The sequence below is a fragment of the Kryptolebias marmoratus genome, linkage group LG3, assembly GCF_001649575.2.
Source record: "Kryptolebias marmoratus isolate JLee-2015 linkage group LG3, ASM164957v2, whole genome shotgun sequence".
NCBI classification, from domain to species: domain Eukaryota; kingdom Metazoa; phylum Chordata; class Actinopteri; order Cyprinodontiformes; family Rivulidae; genus Kryptolebias; species Kryptolebias marmoratus.
The window spans coordinates 13,125,796-13,141,200 of record NC_051432.1 but is presented as its reverse complement, the minus strand read 5'-3'; the positions used below and the strand labels follow the sequence as shown (position 1 = coordinate 13,141,200).

The following is a 15,405-nucleotide window of genomic DNA, read 5'->3' as shown; positions in this document are numbered from 1 at the left end:
CACTTCTGTCATATTTGTGTTCCGGGGTTGCTCGGTGAACCCACTGTGAAAAACAATTATAGTCCCTTTCCTTCATTCTTTTTATGGTCGGGCTTTTTTTTAAAATAGAGAGTCTGTTTCGATATTTCCTCACAGAGGACGCCTGTAAGGATGAACTTCATCAGGGGAGTGATAGCGGGGCAGGCTGCCGGGCCACAGCCGACCGGAGCAGAGACGGTAGGAAACCAGCACGGCTAGCTAGCTACTAGGTAGCTGAGGCTAGTTGGAGCCTCAACCTGTGTGTCTTTCACCAACTGAGACAACAATTACAAATAAACACAAGTGTTTTAACGCTTACGGCGATTTACTCCTCCTAAAAACTTAGAATATGATGAAACAAAGGGCTGTTTTTGGAGTTGGTAAGCTAGCTAAACTGTTAGCTAAGGTTAGCTTGTTGGTTAGCTGTAAGGTTGTGTAAACTTTACCTGCTGTGTGTCGTGTCTTACAATGAATGAGTTTCTTTAAAGACAGCTGTCACAAAGGACTGACTCATCAGCTCTGACACATGTCAGTCGCTCTGCCACCATCTTTGATTTCTTTTTCTTATCAACACAAGATCATTAGAAACTCAAGCTGTCACGGTTCAACAATTTATAATCATGAAGCTTTAAATCAGCACTAATATCTGGGTTTCTGGTTATGTAATACTGCATTAATTGTGGTTTCCCTGCTTGGGTCATTCATTCCTGATCTCAGTCATTTGGTATGAAACATTTCACAGGCTTACCTCCATACTTTATGATTTAAAAAAAGACAGAGAAGTTGTACATTTGGCTGCTTGCTGAAGCAGTTTGGTGCTTTTTCCAGGATGCTCCAAACATCTGCATGCAGAAAACAGTGCTGCTTTGAGCGCCCTTTTTGCCACTAGGAGGGTTCAGTGTGAATTTACACTCGACTTTTTTTAAAAGGTATAATTAAATATCATTCCTCTGAGCTGGGTTATCAGTGGATTGGTATTGGTGGTTGTTCTCCTACCTTCTCAGGCAGATTGTGTGCCCTGCAGCTCTGCGGGTAAGCGCTGCCGTTTTCCTTTTTGCTTAAAAAATTTTGTCTCTCTGTTGTTACCACGGTAACCACCGTCTCCTTTGTCCAGGGTTAGATGAGAAGAGATGAGATGGACATGGATAGATAACTCGATGGGGGAATTCAAATGTTAAAATAAGATTTAGTAAATGAAATAATATACTCAACAGTAGTTATGACAACAGTTTTACACAATGAGGAGTTGCTGTTTAGGGAGTGCAGATGATGTTAAAAAAAAAAAAAATTCTGCCTTTTTTCTTGTCTCTATTATCAGATCCAGAAGTTGTGCGACAGGGTTGCCTCTTCAACGCTTTTAGAAGATCGCAGAGATGCTGTCCGGGCGCTGAAGTCCCTCTCTAAGGTAAAGTACGAGGATGAGATACTCGTTTAACCCCTCTGACCAGCTGTGGGGCTTGTGATAGGACTCGTTAAATGCTTGTTTAGCTTCCTAATCTTTTAGTAAATGGTTTGTTTTTTCACAGCCAGGTTACCACTAAGGCCCGACTTCGTTAAATCACTTAAAAAAAGCTTTTGTTTCTATCCTTTGTTTTTGAACGTCTCTCTAAGACGGTTTATAATCTCTCACATCTTCGCCTTATAATTTGAAAATGTCGTTACAAACACGATTTGAGCAGTCTGTGCAACGCCATCTGCATTTCCACCAGGGCAGACTCTGTACTCTTTCTGTTCTGATGCACCAAAGAGTTCATAACGCGTTTCTGTCTGTGTTTACGCTGCCTAATAGTCTTTATTTTAGACTCTGAGGTTAAAATATCACCAGTTTTTTGAGAATTCTTACCTTTTTTTTTCGTAGAAATATCGCATGGAAGTCGGCACACAGGCAATGGATCACCTGATTAACATACTGCAGACTGACAGGTATGATGTTTTATTTTTAACGCATTAAAGGCAAACTTTAAATGTTTTTTCCTCCATGTATGTTAGTTACTGACTAAAAAGTTTTTTTGTTTTTTTTAGTTTAAAGCAAAACTTACATCACATTTAGATGCAAATACCTTAAAGTTGTTCCCCTTAAATCTCATCCAACATTTAACACAAAAACTAATCTCTTTGGCTCCAATTACTTCGGCCTTGTTTGTTACTCTTTTAATCAGTGCCACTTAAACACTAACATGGATTAATGCTTTAATTTATTTTAAAATTAACGAGGATGTTGCTGCTGTGTTTCGTTAAGCGTTTATTATCCAAAGAGCTGATAAGTTGTTATTAATCACTGTTTTCACAGGTCGGACTCAGAAATCCTGGGTTACGCCTTGGACACGCTCTACAACATCATCTGCAACGACGAGGAGGAAGAGCAAGGTCTCCCTTTTCTGTCCTGTTTTGTCCGACAGACTTCCGCCGCCGCGCAGAGAAACGGCAGCTAATTTTACCTCCACATCGTTTTAATCTGTCCTGAGCTCCTCCTGATTGTGTGGCGGCCAGGAACGACTAAAACGAACCAGTTTGCATGTGCGAATAGGCCGATGTCATCGTTTTCGTTCGAACGCCGTTCAGTTTTTGCATCCCTGCCTTATTTTTATGACTTCATGTAAAGACTCTCGTCTCTCTTGTTTTGTTTTTTTTCTCTTTCATGTTTTAACTCTACAGATGAATCAGAAGGTAAAAGTCTTTGACTTTGCATGACGACAAACCTTTTTAAGATCTCACCAACTCCAGTTATTTTGATGGGCTTTTACAAACAAAACCCCCCTTTATTTCTTTTGTGTTATTTGTACCCTTTTTTAAGCCGTTTCCTAAATGTCAAACAGCTGATTTGTTTCGTTTTGTGGCATGTCTTCACGCAAATCCTTCAGCTGGTGCTTAAACTACCAAGAAGCTGAATGAGTTCTGGCTGTCAGGGGAAACTTTCCTTTTCGCTGCACCCCCTCCTGATGATAATTACACCCCCCCTCTAACTCAAGGAAGCGTTATACGCTCCTGTCTGGTCAGTACTGATTATTCTACTAAAACTTGACCAACTTCACTAAAATCTGCTCCCCCTGAGAAGCTACGGGAGGCTGTTTGGGTCTCTGTTCGAAAGCTTTTACTAACATCACATCTGGCTTTGGTCTGACGTTCTTGTTGTTGCTCCCAACACATTAATGCTTCTGTGTGTTGTTGTGAAATTGGACCGTTTTGTGACGAAGGAAACAAAGTTTAACCCGACCCGATGTGCTCAGCCTGGGCCGCTCCATCACCTGTTCAGTCCAGCTTTTTGGGGAGATGTTTTTTTTTTTTTTTTTTTTTTTGATTTTTGTTGGCATGGGTGTGGTTTCAAAGAGATAAATAAATATCTGCCTCTTTAGTTGCAAAAGTCTTGCCTAATTGTAACCTCAGCCTTTAAATGTGTGTGTTTGCTGTGTGGTGCTGGTTAGGTCAAGTTTATCACAACGGGCGATTTATTATTGGGAAAACAGATTTTTCTTTGAGCAGCAAAACTAAAACGGTTCACTCAGGTTCAGGCGAACTTAAAGGCTGAAATGGTTCCTAATGGTTTCTTGGTAATTGTAAACAATCATCAGGGCTGGGAATCTTAAGCCACCTCACAAGGCTGCAGTGCGATGATAAAAGGATTATCAGTGCACTTTGATTAGCTTGATTCATTCCCCCCTCCCCCCACACTTCCTCTCTGTGTGAATACTTGTTTTAGAGCAGCGGTGTCCAGTCCTGGTCCTGGAGGGACGCCGTCCTGCATGTTTTAGGTGTTTCTCTGCTTCAACGCCTGATTTTAAACGAGTGAGTGATTAACGGGCTTCTGCAGAACTCGAAGAGCAGAGAAACGACTAAAACCTGCAGGATGGTGGCCCTCCAGGACCAGGACCGGACATTTCTGTACTTCTTATTAATTTAGATCTCCCACATCCGTCTTCAGATTTAACCCTCGCCCCTCCTGAACACAGATCAGAGCCGATCTGATTGATCTTCTGCAGCGGCACCACCAGATCTATGGCTCTCATTGATTATCGGTTAAAGCAGGGATGTTGGAGATCCGTTTTTAAAAAGTGTGACCCTTTTTTTTTAATTTTCAGTTTTTTAAAGTCAAGTTGGCCTATTCCTTTTTTTTGTTCGGCTGTTCCTTTAGTTTGTTGCACGTTTATGTGTCCCACTCACTTGTGAAGTGGCTGTAATTTCACTCGTGGTTCCTCTTTATACAGTTTCAAAGCAAGTTACACACAAAACCGTTTTTTTGTTCAACTGATGTGAACCAATCAGTCAGTTTGTTTATCCAGTCCGGGGGAAAAGTGTCTTCTCTCAGCTCTCGTCTTCCTCTCGCAGATGAGAATGCTCAGAAGCAGGCGGATGACCTCGGAGCCCAGTTCACGGAGAAGCTCATCGAGGACCCCGAACACGTAACCCTGCTGCTCACCCTGCTGGAGGTACCGCAGCCGTAACAAACCAAACAAAGTCCCCGCTAATAAATGTTGTGCAACGGCGGCTGCTTTTGTTTACAAGTCGATGTGATTCTTAGGAGTTTGACTTCCACGTCCGCTGGCCTGGAGTGAAGTTACTGACCGCCCTGCTGAAGAACCAGGGCGCTCAGGTGCAGGGCATCATCCTCGTTAGCCCCATGGGTGAGCATCTTCTCATCGCTGTAGCTCAAATCCTGATTTATCTGTCAAAGCAGTCCCTTCTGTTGTCATTTAGGCCTCTTTTTTTTATCCTTTAAGTCTATCAATGGGAGAATTTATTTTCTTTCTAGGTGTTTCCAGACTGATGGACCTGTTGGCAGACTCTAGAGAGGTCATTCGTAATGATGTAAGTACGTTTTTTTTCTGCTAATTTGTTTTAAAAAAATACGCTTTAAAATCCTCTAAAGTTAGGTGTCAAATAAAAACTCGTCCGAGTGGGCTGACGGGTCTGTTTCCTGCTTCCTACAGGGTTTACTGTTGCTTCAGCAGCTGACCAAAGGCAATGCGGCCATTCAGAAAATCGTGGCGTTTGAGAACGCTTTTGAGCGTCTCCTCGACATCATCACAGAGGAGGGCAGCAGCGACGGAGGTAAAAGGAAAAAGCGTTTCGCCCGCAGAGCTGTGGCGTAGATCGAAAAACAAACCTGTGATCATATCCGAAAAGACGTGTGCATTTTTTTCCTTCTGGTTTGTCCCGGCTGTGACGCGCAGGTATCGTGGTGGAGGACTGCCTGCTGCTGCTGCTCAACCTGCTGAAGAACAACAGCTCCAACCAGAACTTCTTCAAAGAGGGCTCCTACATCCAGAGGATGAAGCCGTGGTTCGAGGTCGGCGACGACAACTCGGGCTGGTCCGCGCAGAAGGTCACGAACCTCCACCTCATGCTGCAGGTAAGCGCCCAGCAGCCGCATCTGAAACGCCGGTTCAGCCTGATTGCGCCATGTTCTGATACATTACGCCGTAATCCCAGCTGGTGCGGGTGATGGTGTCGCCGGTGAACTCGCCCGGAGCCACAGCCAGCTGCCAGAAGTGCATGTTCCAGTGTGGCCTGTTGCAGCAGCTGTGCACCATCCTCATGGCCACCGGCGTGCCTGCTGACATCCTCACCGAGGTAACCGTATCGTTACTAAGTGGCCATACCGTCTCCTAAGTCGGCTCCGTTTCTTTACCTCCGATCTGCTTGCTTTCAGACCATAAACACCGTTTCAGAGGTTATCAGAGGCTCGCAGGTCAACCAGGACTACTTTGCTTCTGTCAACGCCCCTTCAAATCCACCGAGGTAACGCAGACGCTCCGTTAGCTCTCACCCATCTGTTGTGACGTAACGAACTCGGCGTGTCAGCTTTTCCTCTTCGCTGCTCACAGACCGGCTATCGTGGTGCTGCTCATGTCCATGGTGAACGAGAGGCAGCCCTTTGTGCTCCGCTGTGCGGTCCTTTACTGCTTCCAGTGTTTCCTCTACAAAAACCAGAAGGGCCAGGGCGAGATAGTGGCCACCCTGCTGCCCTCCACCATAGATGGTAAGAATTCATATTTTTTCACGTCCTTGACTGTCGTGGATTCACTCTTTAAACTGTATTTGTCTGAACGCTTTTTTCTTTCCCCCTCCCTGTCAGCTAATTCGATCTCAGCCGGCCAGCTGCTGTGTGGAGGCCTGTTCTCAGCAGACTCTCTCTCCAACTGGTGCGCCGCCGTGGCCCTGGCCCACGCCCTGCAGGACAACCTCACTCAAAAGGAGCAGCTGCTGAGGGTCCAGCTGGCCACCAGCCTGGGCAAGCCGCCCGTCTCGCTGCTGCAGCAGTGCACCAACATCCTCTCTCAGGTAGGACGCGGCTCACGCTCCAGAACCTGCCGGCTGCTTCTGCGTGTCTTGGTGGAATAGGCTTGTGTAAAAAATTTAATAAATAAAAACGGGGCCACTTTTTGGCAGATTGACAATACTGATACGGTTTTGCAGGGTGATAAGATCGTCCGGCGGGTGAGTAAAGCGCGTCTTGTAGTGTGTATGTGTGCGTTTTGAGTCTTTGGGTGGCGCTTGTCCTGGTTATTTTGGCTTGGCATAAATAATAGGGGTCTCTGTGGCCCACGTGATGGTGGATCTTGCTTCCTTTTAACTTTGTAGCATCCCGCTTTGTCCCTAACTAAAGGCTCCGACGAAGTTCCTCATAGATATGGATGCTCTGGATGCTCCGGCTGCGTTTGTTAGTCGAGGTTTTTAAAATGTGTTTACCACTCAAGTGAGTTGCAGCGGAGAGGAACGCCACGCCGTTTTGGGCTGTAGTGTTTTTTGCTAATATCATAACAGCACCTGTTGCTGCGCTGCTAGCCTGCACGCTCTCGTCTGTGTGTTCAGGAAGTGTCCGCTGCAGCTAATTTGGGGTCTTTTCCTTTTTGGAGTGAGGGATCTTCCTTGTCGTTCTGTCTTCGTCATTAAATGGTCTGCGCAGGAACTCTGTTTAGATACTACCTAGTTGCTGACTCATAAACTTGACCTCCTTAAGCCTCCATGTCAAGGCTCTGCTTCTTTTGAAGCTGCAGCGGTAAAAACATGCAGCATTATTTAGAGTGTAGGAATACGGTGGTGTCTGTAACCCTGGTTAAATGAGTTGAAGCACCAGTTTGTGGTATAAAGAGGTTAAATGTGAGAGTAGGGACATTTTTCTCCTAAATATCCAGACTTGAGCAATAGTTATTCAAACAATCTGAAAGTCTTTCAAAGTTGTTATTTTGGTTTAGTTTTGGTTGCATTTTTTAAAAAATCACATAGAAATGAAAATAAATTGTCTTTGCGGCTTGCTGCTGGTAACAAAGCGCCTAAAAGTCCCAATTTTAAAAAAAAATTAAAAAAATGGTTCTTTACACGGTTCATCCCTTGAGTTTAGGAGGCATTTCATGCCTGAATGATTCTTAGATTTATTTAAAGGCTCAACTACCAAAATCTTATGAAAACGGTCAGGTGTTGGACTGAAGATAAATGGAAAATTATCCAAAGTTTAAAAAAAAAATGTTAAAAGATGATCAGAAAGTCTGCCCGTTTGGAAGCAAAAGAAACAACAAACGGCTCGAGACTTTTACACGGTGAGCCGGTTCCTGCTGACGACTTTACCACAAAACGCATCATTTCAGGGTCACTTTAGTATGTTCAGAAACCTGAAGTAATGTTTGAATTTCTACACGTTTTCTTGGTTTTAATCCGGGTCAAACACAACTGTTCGCTCATTGGACACGTGTGGTCACTTCCTGTCCTTTTGTTTTCTTCCTCGTTTGTTTGCTTTACACCACATTTGGAGACAAATGCTGAAAAGGCGATTTTTGAGAAGTCTCTAGGACGACGCACTGATAAGTTTCTTTTTGTTTGTCTCTTTCACATCATCACCATCATCATTGTCGTCATCGTGGCTCAGGTCTTCATCCTCGCTCGGCGTTCCTGGCCTCACTGCGCTGCCTTTTCTAACGTCAAGTCTTAACGCGTCAGCCTGAAGCCGCAGCCTTTCTTTGGCCTTCCATGTCTTTGTTTCATAAAACTCAGCCTTTATCCCCCCACAGCTCGCTGAGACAAATTATTAGGCTGCGTACGGTTCTCATAAATATGTTCATTTTTCTTAAAAGCAAAAACCTATCCCCAAGTTCTTTTCATGAAACTATTTCTCCTTGTTTTTTTAAATGGCGGCTCCTCCTTGTTGTGTCTTTCTAAACACATTTAGTGGGTTTTGTTTTGCCTGTTCTGATATCTTTATTATCCGTCGTCGAGTAAAAGTTGAAGCAAGAAAATGGATCATTTATACCTCGGTGTCCCGGTCAGCTCCTGAGAGAAGTATTTTATATGTTTGCATGCTTTTTACAGTCTAACCTTCCTAAAATATCTAAATGTTTTTACATTTATTGTTTTAACAACTAATGATAATAATAACTAATCGCTGTTTGAAGCATCATTGGATAACTCTAACCACAGTTAGTTTGTCATTTAAAAAAACACTTGTTTTTATTTAATTTGAGTGTTTGTATTTCCAGATAATAATTAACTAAATTATAAGTTCCCGTTTATAAGGAAGAAAAATCTGAACTTCCAGAGCCAAGTTTGACTCTGTGTGATTTAAAGAAATCATTATGAGATTAATTTTAATCCAGATTAATTGATCAGGGTTTAGTCAAATTAAACTTTGCACAGCTTACATCCAGTTTTAGTCTCCTGTAGGAACGTTTCATAGTTTGACCGGAGGTCTTCCGAAGCGCCTCAGCGTTTGTTCTTGTATGAGGAGGACATTTTTGTTTTTTCCCTGCAGGGCAGTAAAGTCCAGACCAGGGTGGGGCTCCTCATGCTGCTGTGCACGTGGATCAGCAGCTGCCCGATCGCCGTCACGCACTTCCTGCACAACCAGGACAACGTGCCCTTCGTATCCTTCGAGCTGCGCCCTCCCTGCAGCTTTTACTCCCTCTCAGGCGGAAGGTTTTGTCTTTCCTTCGAGCCGATGCCTTCGTGTTTTATATAAACTGAGCCGTCAAACGTAAAACCGGACAGGTGGGGACTCGTTCTCGGTGAGGCTGAGGACGCGTCTTCCCCTCAGATGAAATATATCCTTAACTCTGTGACTTCCGCAGCTGACTGCTCAGATCTCGGAGAACCTGGGGGAGGATGAGCGGCTCGTTCAGGGCCTCTGTGCCCTGCTGCTCGGTATCTGCATCTTCTACAACGACAACTCGCTGGAAAACTACACCAAGTAGGTGTCGCCGCATCTGTTCTGTGAAAACATCAGCAGAGAGAACGATGGATTTCATCTTAATCAGGATAAGTGATGCATCTTCTTTTTTTCCTCCCCTCTTCTTCAGAGAGAAACTGAAGCAGCTGATCGAGAAGCGCATTGGGAAGGAAAACTTCGTCGAAAAGCTCGGTTTCATCACCAAACATGAGCTGTACTCGCGGGCGGCCCTGAAGCCGCAGCCCGTCTTCCCGTCTCCGGAGCAGATGCTTTTCGACCACGAGTTCACCAAACTGGTGAAGGAGCTGGAGGGTCGGTCACGACTCGTGTCCCCGCGTTCGCAGGCGGAGCGAAACGTTTGGCGGGGTTTTAACAGCAACAGTCCTCTCTCTCTTTCTGCTGTGCACAGGTATGATCACCAAAGCGGTTCACAAGTCCAGCGAGGAGGAGAAGGAGGAAGAGGAGGTGAAGAAGACCTTGGAGCAGCACGACAGCATCGTAACCCAGTACAAAGAGCTGATCAGAGAGCAGGTAAACGGACTTGCCTCGCCGAGGCCTAAACGCCGCTGACGGCGTCGACGGGCAGGTTTGTTGAACGCCTCTTTTCCTGATTGTGCGGCCGACAGGACGCTCAGATCCAGGAGCTGAGGGAGCAGGTGAAGTCCATGGCGGCTCAGAACGAACAGATGCAAGCGACGCTCAGCCAACAGCTGGCCCAGATCCAGCAGCACAAAGACCAGTACAACATCCTGAAACTGAAACTAGGTGGGTTCTCTGCAGCACTACCTGCCAACAAGTCTGTCACGTCCTCCAGGTGATCTTTTCTTAGCTTCCTAATGTTGTCACATCTTAATCCAGTTTTCCACCGTCGAGACATCAGCTGTCTGTAATACGGGTTTATAGTTTCCACACATTCCTGCTTTTATAATAAAGTCCTTCAAAACAGACATCAGAACAAAAAGACATGATTTAGAGAAGTTTACGAATGAAACCTCCTGCTAATCACCAGATTGATGTAAGTTTGACAGGTTTGTGGGAAAACTTCGAATAAATCATTTCAGTAAAATAATCAGAGCGCACCGACACGCCTTTTAGAAAGGTCTTTTGTGTGTATTGGCGTTAAGTTTTAATTAGGCCTTAATAAAACACCAGGTTCTGTTTTGTTTAGCTTCTTACTCACAGCTGTAGTCAACAAAATAAAATCCACAATGTTTGCAGCGGAAATGTTGACTTTTTAGCCCAATCTGAAGTCTTTACTTCCCGTGGCTTCAAAGCAGACCTGGTTTGGTTTGGCGATGCTACAGGTTGGACTTTCAGGCACACGGTCCAGTTTTCAGTCTGACACCAACCAGCCGTAATCACCGCTCACGCAGAGATGCGGGTGTTGCGTAAGGGCAGGGCGCGTCGATTACTTCCTGTAGACCTGCAAGACAAACAAATCCTCCCATGACCGAATCACGCAATCCTCGTCGGAGCTTGTGAAACGACAACTGAGAGAAAAAACACAAAACAAATGGCAGCGTTTGTTTGTTTTTTTTGTATAAATTAATCAAATCGTTAAAGTCCTTTATTTTCTGTTTTCCAAATCTGTTAACACTGATATGAAGCATGAGTGGATCAGACCTCAGGACACTCTGATGGGGTGAAACTGGACTCTAAAGCCTGTCTGACCATGAGAAAATGTCTAAACGAGATGCAAAGAAATGTTTAAGGAAGCGTGGATTCTGCCTGTATCCGTTCATATGACAGGACGTGTGAGCTGACTTGTCTGGTTTGTGTCCAGGTAAGGAGAGCCAGAGTCCGTCCAGCAGCCAGGGAGACGGCTCCCAGGTAAACGGGCTGCAGACGGAGGAGCTCTCCCAGCTCCGGGAGCAGCTGGACGAGCTGCGCGGGCAGCACGCCCTCCTTCAGACGCAGCTCGGTGACAAAGACGCGCTCATCGACAGCCTGGTTTGTAGAGATCTGAGCAAGCCTCCGTTTTTTTTCACAGCGCTGTTTTATTTGCGAGTAGAACCAGATGGTACGGACGGTTTGGTACAAAAAGCTCTTCCTGTTGTGTCTAAAACAGCTGACGTTTCCACAGCGGCTGGCTTTCCTTTTTAAGCTCGGATCAAATTGGAGTTAATGAATTAATTACACGTAGGTTTGATCGAAACGAGACAACACTCTTTCTGGATAATCCCCAGAAATCAACTTCAGTTTAAGTCCAGATGTAGCCAAAGTTGTTTTCTACTCTATATTTGTTACAAAACAATGAAACAGTCATCATGATAAAATGACAAAAATCTCTGCTGCTTCTGTTTAACAGCATACAGAGAGTAAAACTGACCGATTCTCTGTCCTTTTCTCTGAGTAAATACAGAAATCTTCAGCGCAGACAGAGAGTCCAGCAGGAGGATCGGACGACTCAGAGCTGCTCCAGGTGAGACTTCACTGCTTCACCTGGATTTACTGCTTTGTTTCTTTATTTCCCACAGGTCGGAAACCTGCTGATGTCTGACTTTCAGGTGCAAATAAACCCTTGTGTGAAAGATAATCACCACACGTTGTGCAGTCCTGTGCACATGCCTCGGCTCGTCCGTCGGCTCGTCACAGTTTGCTGCCGACGAGGCCTGGCTTTCCTGGGAGCTTTGAAAGTTGGTCTCAATCGGTTCAGACTTTCTGAACATTTATTTGTTGAACTGACCTATAAAAGGCTCCTAAGCTCGAGGGACGATCAGAGTTGTGAAAACGTAACAACTTGGCTAAGAAGCAGCCTGTTCCAAAGACACTATTTATTCCCATTTCTTTAGTTAAATTATGTAAAATTGCAAAGAAAACACAGTTTGACACATGAAAAGATGTAAGGTGATTCCCAAAAGAGCTGAAGGCTGAAAACACATCAGCTGAAGGATCTGTCTGGTCCTGTTTCAGGTCTTTGATTGATTTTTTTTTTTTCTTTGTTTCTTAACGACATGCTCTTCAGATACGGCTCATCTGCTGTAGATAGTTTGACACATCCTCTTGTCCCCTTTCCTTATTTCTTTGAGCACAAACTGCATGCTCGGGTACAGGGACTGGACAGAAAGGAAGTGGGGACAAATATTTCAAAGTCCAACAAAGGATTTTGAAAGATCCCGGATGACTACGATTGAGATCACTTTCTAAGATTCTGAGAAACTCTGGCTCCTTGGAAGCAACATCTAAAGAAGCTGTTGTTTTAAAATCCTTCAACAGGACTGAATGTTTCCTTGTCTTCAACTCAGATGTGGTTAAAAAGTGTCAATGTACAAATTGGTTGTAATATTTCTTTAGCTTTAGTGTGTATTTGTGTCAGCTGATGGACGATTCATGTTTTGTAGTTTTTTGGGAGGGACATTGAAGCTTTGCAGTTTAATCGTTTGCTGCGTTCATCCTCAGACTTTAATGCGAGGCGTCTTTTGTTGTGAATCGGTTGCAGGAACTGGAGGCTTTGAAGAATCAGGTTCAGTCCCAGTTGGCAGAAATCAACCAGCTAAAGAAGGAGAGACAGGAGCTGCTAAGAAAAGCCGAATCTGTGGTAAAAAAAAAAGATTCAACCGAGACATCAGTCTGTCGTAAAATAAAACCAAAAAACCGAACGGTCATTTTAGGTCTGTTTGAATGAATCTTTGTTTGTTTTTTTTTTCAGTCCTCTGACACGGCGCCCCCCAGCGACGGCACGTCAGACGCCGTCAGAGCCGAGCTGGAGAGCCGACTGGCAGCACAGACGTCTGAGACGGAGAAACTGAAGGTGTGGCGGACATCCGGCGAACTTTTAACAGGTTTTTTTATGATTTTTCTACCCGGAAGTTCTCATCGTGAACAAACGTCTGCTGCAGGAGAGCCGGGCAGAGATGGAGCGGCAGCTGGCGTCAGCCACCAGCACGGTGGCCATCCTGCAGATGGAGAAGACGAAGCTTCAGGGCGAGCTCCAGGAGTCCAAGAAGGAGCAGGACGACCTGCTGATGCTGCTGGCAGACCAGGACCAGAAGATCACCAGCCTGAAACAGAGGCTCAAAGCCCTGGGAGAGCCGGTGAGGAAACCCTCCAAACACACACGTGTCAGATGCTGCTGCAGTATTACCACAGCAGCTTTGAGATCAAACGGGTTTCTTTGTTGCACGTTTTGTCGCTCTGATGTTAAAACGTAGGAACTTTAACCGGATTAAATGACACATTTGAGTGTTTAGACCGGACCGAAGCTGCACTCCTTATGTGTTGTCGACGCACCGCTCGGCTTCGTCTCGCCTCTCTCTGCTTCAGTGAGACTGTCGCTCTTCCCTGACAGGTGGAAGACGAGGACGACCTCGACGCTAGGGACCAGACCTCGGAGGACGAAGACGAAGAAGACGAGGACTAGGAGGGAAAACACTAAAAGAGAAGAGCAGATGTGCGTTTGTCTCCCCCAGGAGGCCACCTGAGAAACTGAAGAAGAGGACTAATATATACTGAAGCGGTTTCTCCTCCCAGCCGCCGAGCTGCGTTCACGCTCTCCGAGTCCGTCACGTCTCCCGCAGATGTTTCACTTCTGAACTTTTGTTGGTTCGGCCCAGTTTTGTGTGCCGGCTAAGAGGTCTGAACTTGTCAGTGCGTTCATCTCCACCACGGTTTTGTTTTTCGATACGTTTGACCAGTTTCCTGCTTATTGCAGCGTTCTGTTGTATGGTTTCTAATCGGCAGACAAAAACGACCCTGTAAATGGAGAATCCGAAGAAAGAGATTTAAAAACAAAACAACAAAAAGCAGCATTTCCACCGGATCGTTGTTCCGGTGAGCTCCCCCACCCCGAGTTTGTCTGCCTTCACCTCTCAGCACGAGGTTAACATTTACAGTATTTAACACCCCGGTCGGTTTTTGTTTCCCCTCGGCGGCTCAGCTGTAGAAACCCGTAAAGACGTATTTTTGCAACCTTTTGGACCCGTACTGGCATCCAGCTTCTGTATGATATAAGTTATCAACCTAAGAGCCACCTTAAAATGAGTAAAAGAATCTATCTGTATGGCGGAAAAATTGTAGATAAAATAAATTTTACTAAATCCACAAGTCTTATTTTTTTTTCCTCTATAAAGTGTTTAAATGAGTCAGCCTTGTCTGAAGGATCTTTAAATGTTTCTGTAATGACCGTGTTTCGCCACTGGAAGGCAACAAAGACCTAAGATGAACACAAACAAGGAGGAGAGGGAAGAAAAACGACTTTACGCTGCCCGCTCAGAGGCGCAAATCAAGCAGGATCCACGTAAAGACGGCGGGGCGAGCATGTAATGTTACTTTTCTGCCTCCAAGTCCAGATCCTTCATCTTTGCTCGTAGAAACACGAGCAAAGTTTGGCTCTAGATGCAGAAATAAGCTCGAACAAGATCGGCTTGAAAGTTGTGCTCAGCATTCTTTCTTTAAAAAAAGTAAAATAATTAGATTAAATATCCATATTGTGATTGGAAAAGGAAAGTTCTAAAACAAACAGAACTTTTGAGTTGAATTAAAACTTTACATTTGATTAAAAAACAAAAACTGAAGTTGGTGTAAAGGAATATCCAGTTATGTCTTCAACAACCGATGGGCACAAAATGCCATAAAAGTCTAGTTTATTATTATTATTGTCGGTAAGGGTAAGTTAAAAAGTGTGTTGTATAAATTATTGTGCTACATGTCATAAAACCTGACAGCCTGTTTGAGGCACAGGGGTCTCCAATCCTGGTCCTCGAGGGCCACCATCCTGCATGTGTTACTTGTTTCTCTGCTCCAACACACCTGATTCAGTGGTTTAATCACCTCTTCATGTTCTGCAGAAGCCTGTTAATCAGCCATTGATTCAAACCAGGTGTGTTGGAGCAGAGGAACAAGGAAAACATGCAGGATGGTGGCCCTCGAGGGCCAGGATTGGACCCCCCTGGACTAGAGACAGGACACTGATGTAAACAAACGACTGTTCCTCCACAAACCTGAAAATATAAATTAACTTCCACTGTGCCGCGATTCAAAATCCCAAAATTTTATTTTTTTTCTTTCTTTTTCTAAAGCATAGCACAAACTCTCAGTTCAGACATTAGGCCTGTTTACTACGATCAGTTGTGAATAAAATCAGAAAATCATCACATTGTTTGCAGAATCGGGGCTTTTCTTTAACTCGGTTTGTAGGAGCTATAAAAATCAAACCAAGGAGACAGAAACAGAGCTTCTCCTCTCATCCTGCAACAAGTCTCTGTCTGCAGAGCCCATCCTCTTTAATGTGCCTT

General features: G+C 44.7%; 1 protein-coding gene across 4 annotated transcripts; it reads left to right on the top strand.

Annotated features, from left to right (window-relative positions):
• uso1 (USO1 vesicle transport factor) lies at positions 1-14,215 on the top strand. Of its 4 annotated transcripts, XM_017408027.3 has the most exons (26): positions 1-216; positions 1,337-1,423; positions 1,877-1,941; positions 2,309-2,385; positions 2,674-2,685; positions 4,342-4,442; positions 4,535-4,637; positions 4,766-4,821; positions 4,944-5,064; positions 5,187-5,365; positions 5,446-5,586; positions 5,666-5,754; positions 5,841-5,995; positions 6,092-6,297; positions 6,433-6,453; positions 8,759-8,869; positions 9,075-9,193; positions 9,303-9,484; positions 9,582-9,703; positions 9,799-9,937; positions 10,956-11,122; positions 11,535-11,594; positions 12,612-12,710; positions 12,822-12,923; positions 13,012-13,206; positions 13,461-14,215. In XM_017408027.3, the coding sequence occupies exons 1-26, from the start codon at positions 151-153 to the stop codon at positions 13,530-13,532; spliced, it is 2,847 nt and encodes a 948-aa protein (XP_017263516.1). In that variant the 5' UTR covers positions 1-150; the 3' UTR covers positions 13,533-14,215. The 4 variants fall into 4 exon arrangements, with proteins under 4 accessions (XP_017263516.1, XP_017263524.1, XP_017263533.1 ...); XM_017408035.3 differs by lacking the exon at positions 2,674-2,685; XM_017408044.3 differs by lacking the exon at positions 6,433-6,453 and having other exon boundaries at positions 2-216.
• Positions 14,216-15,405: the final 1,190 nt, after the last annotated feature.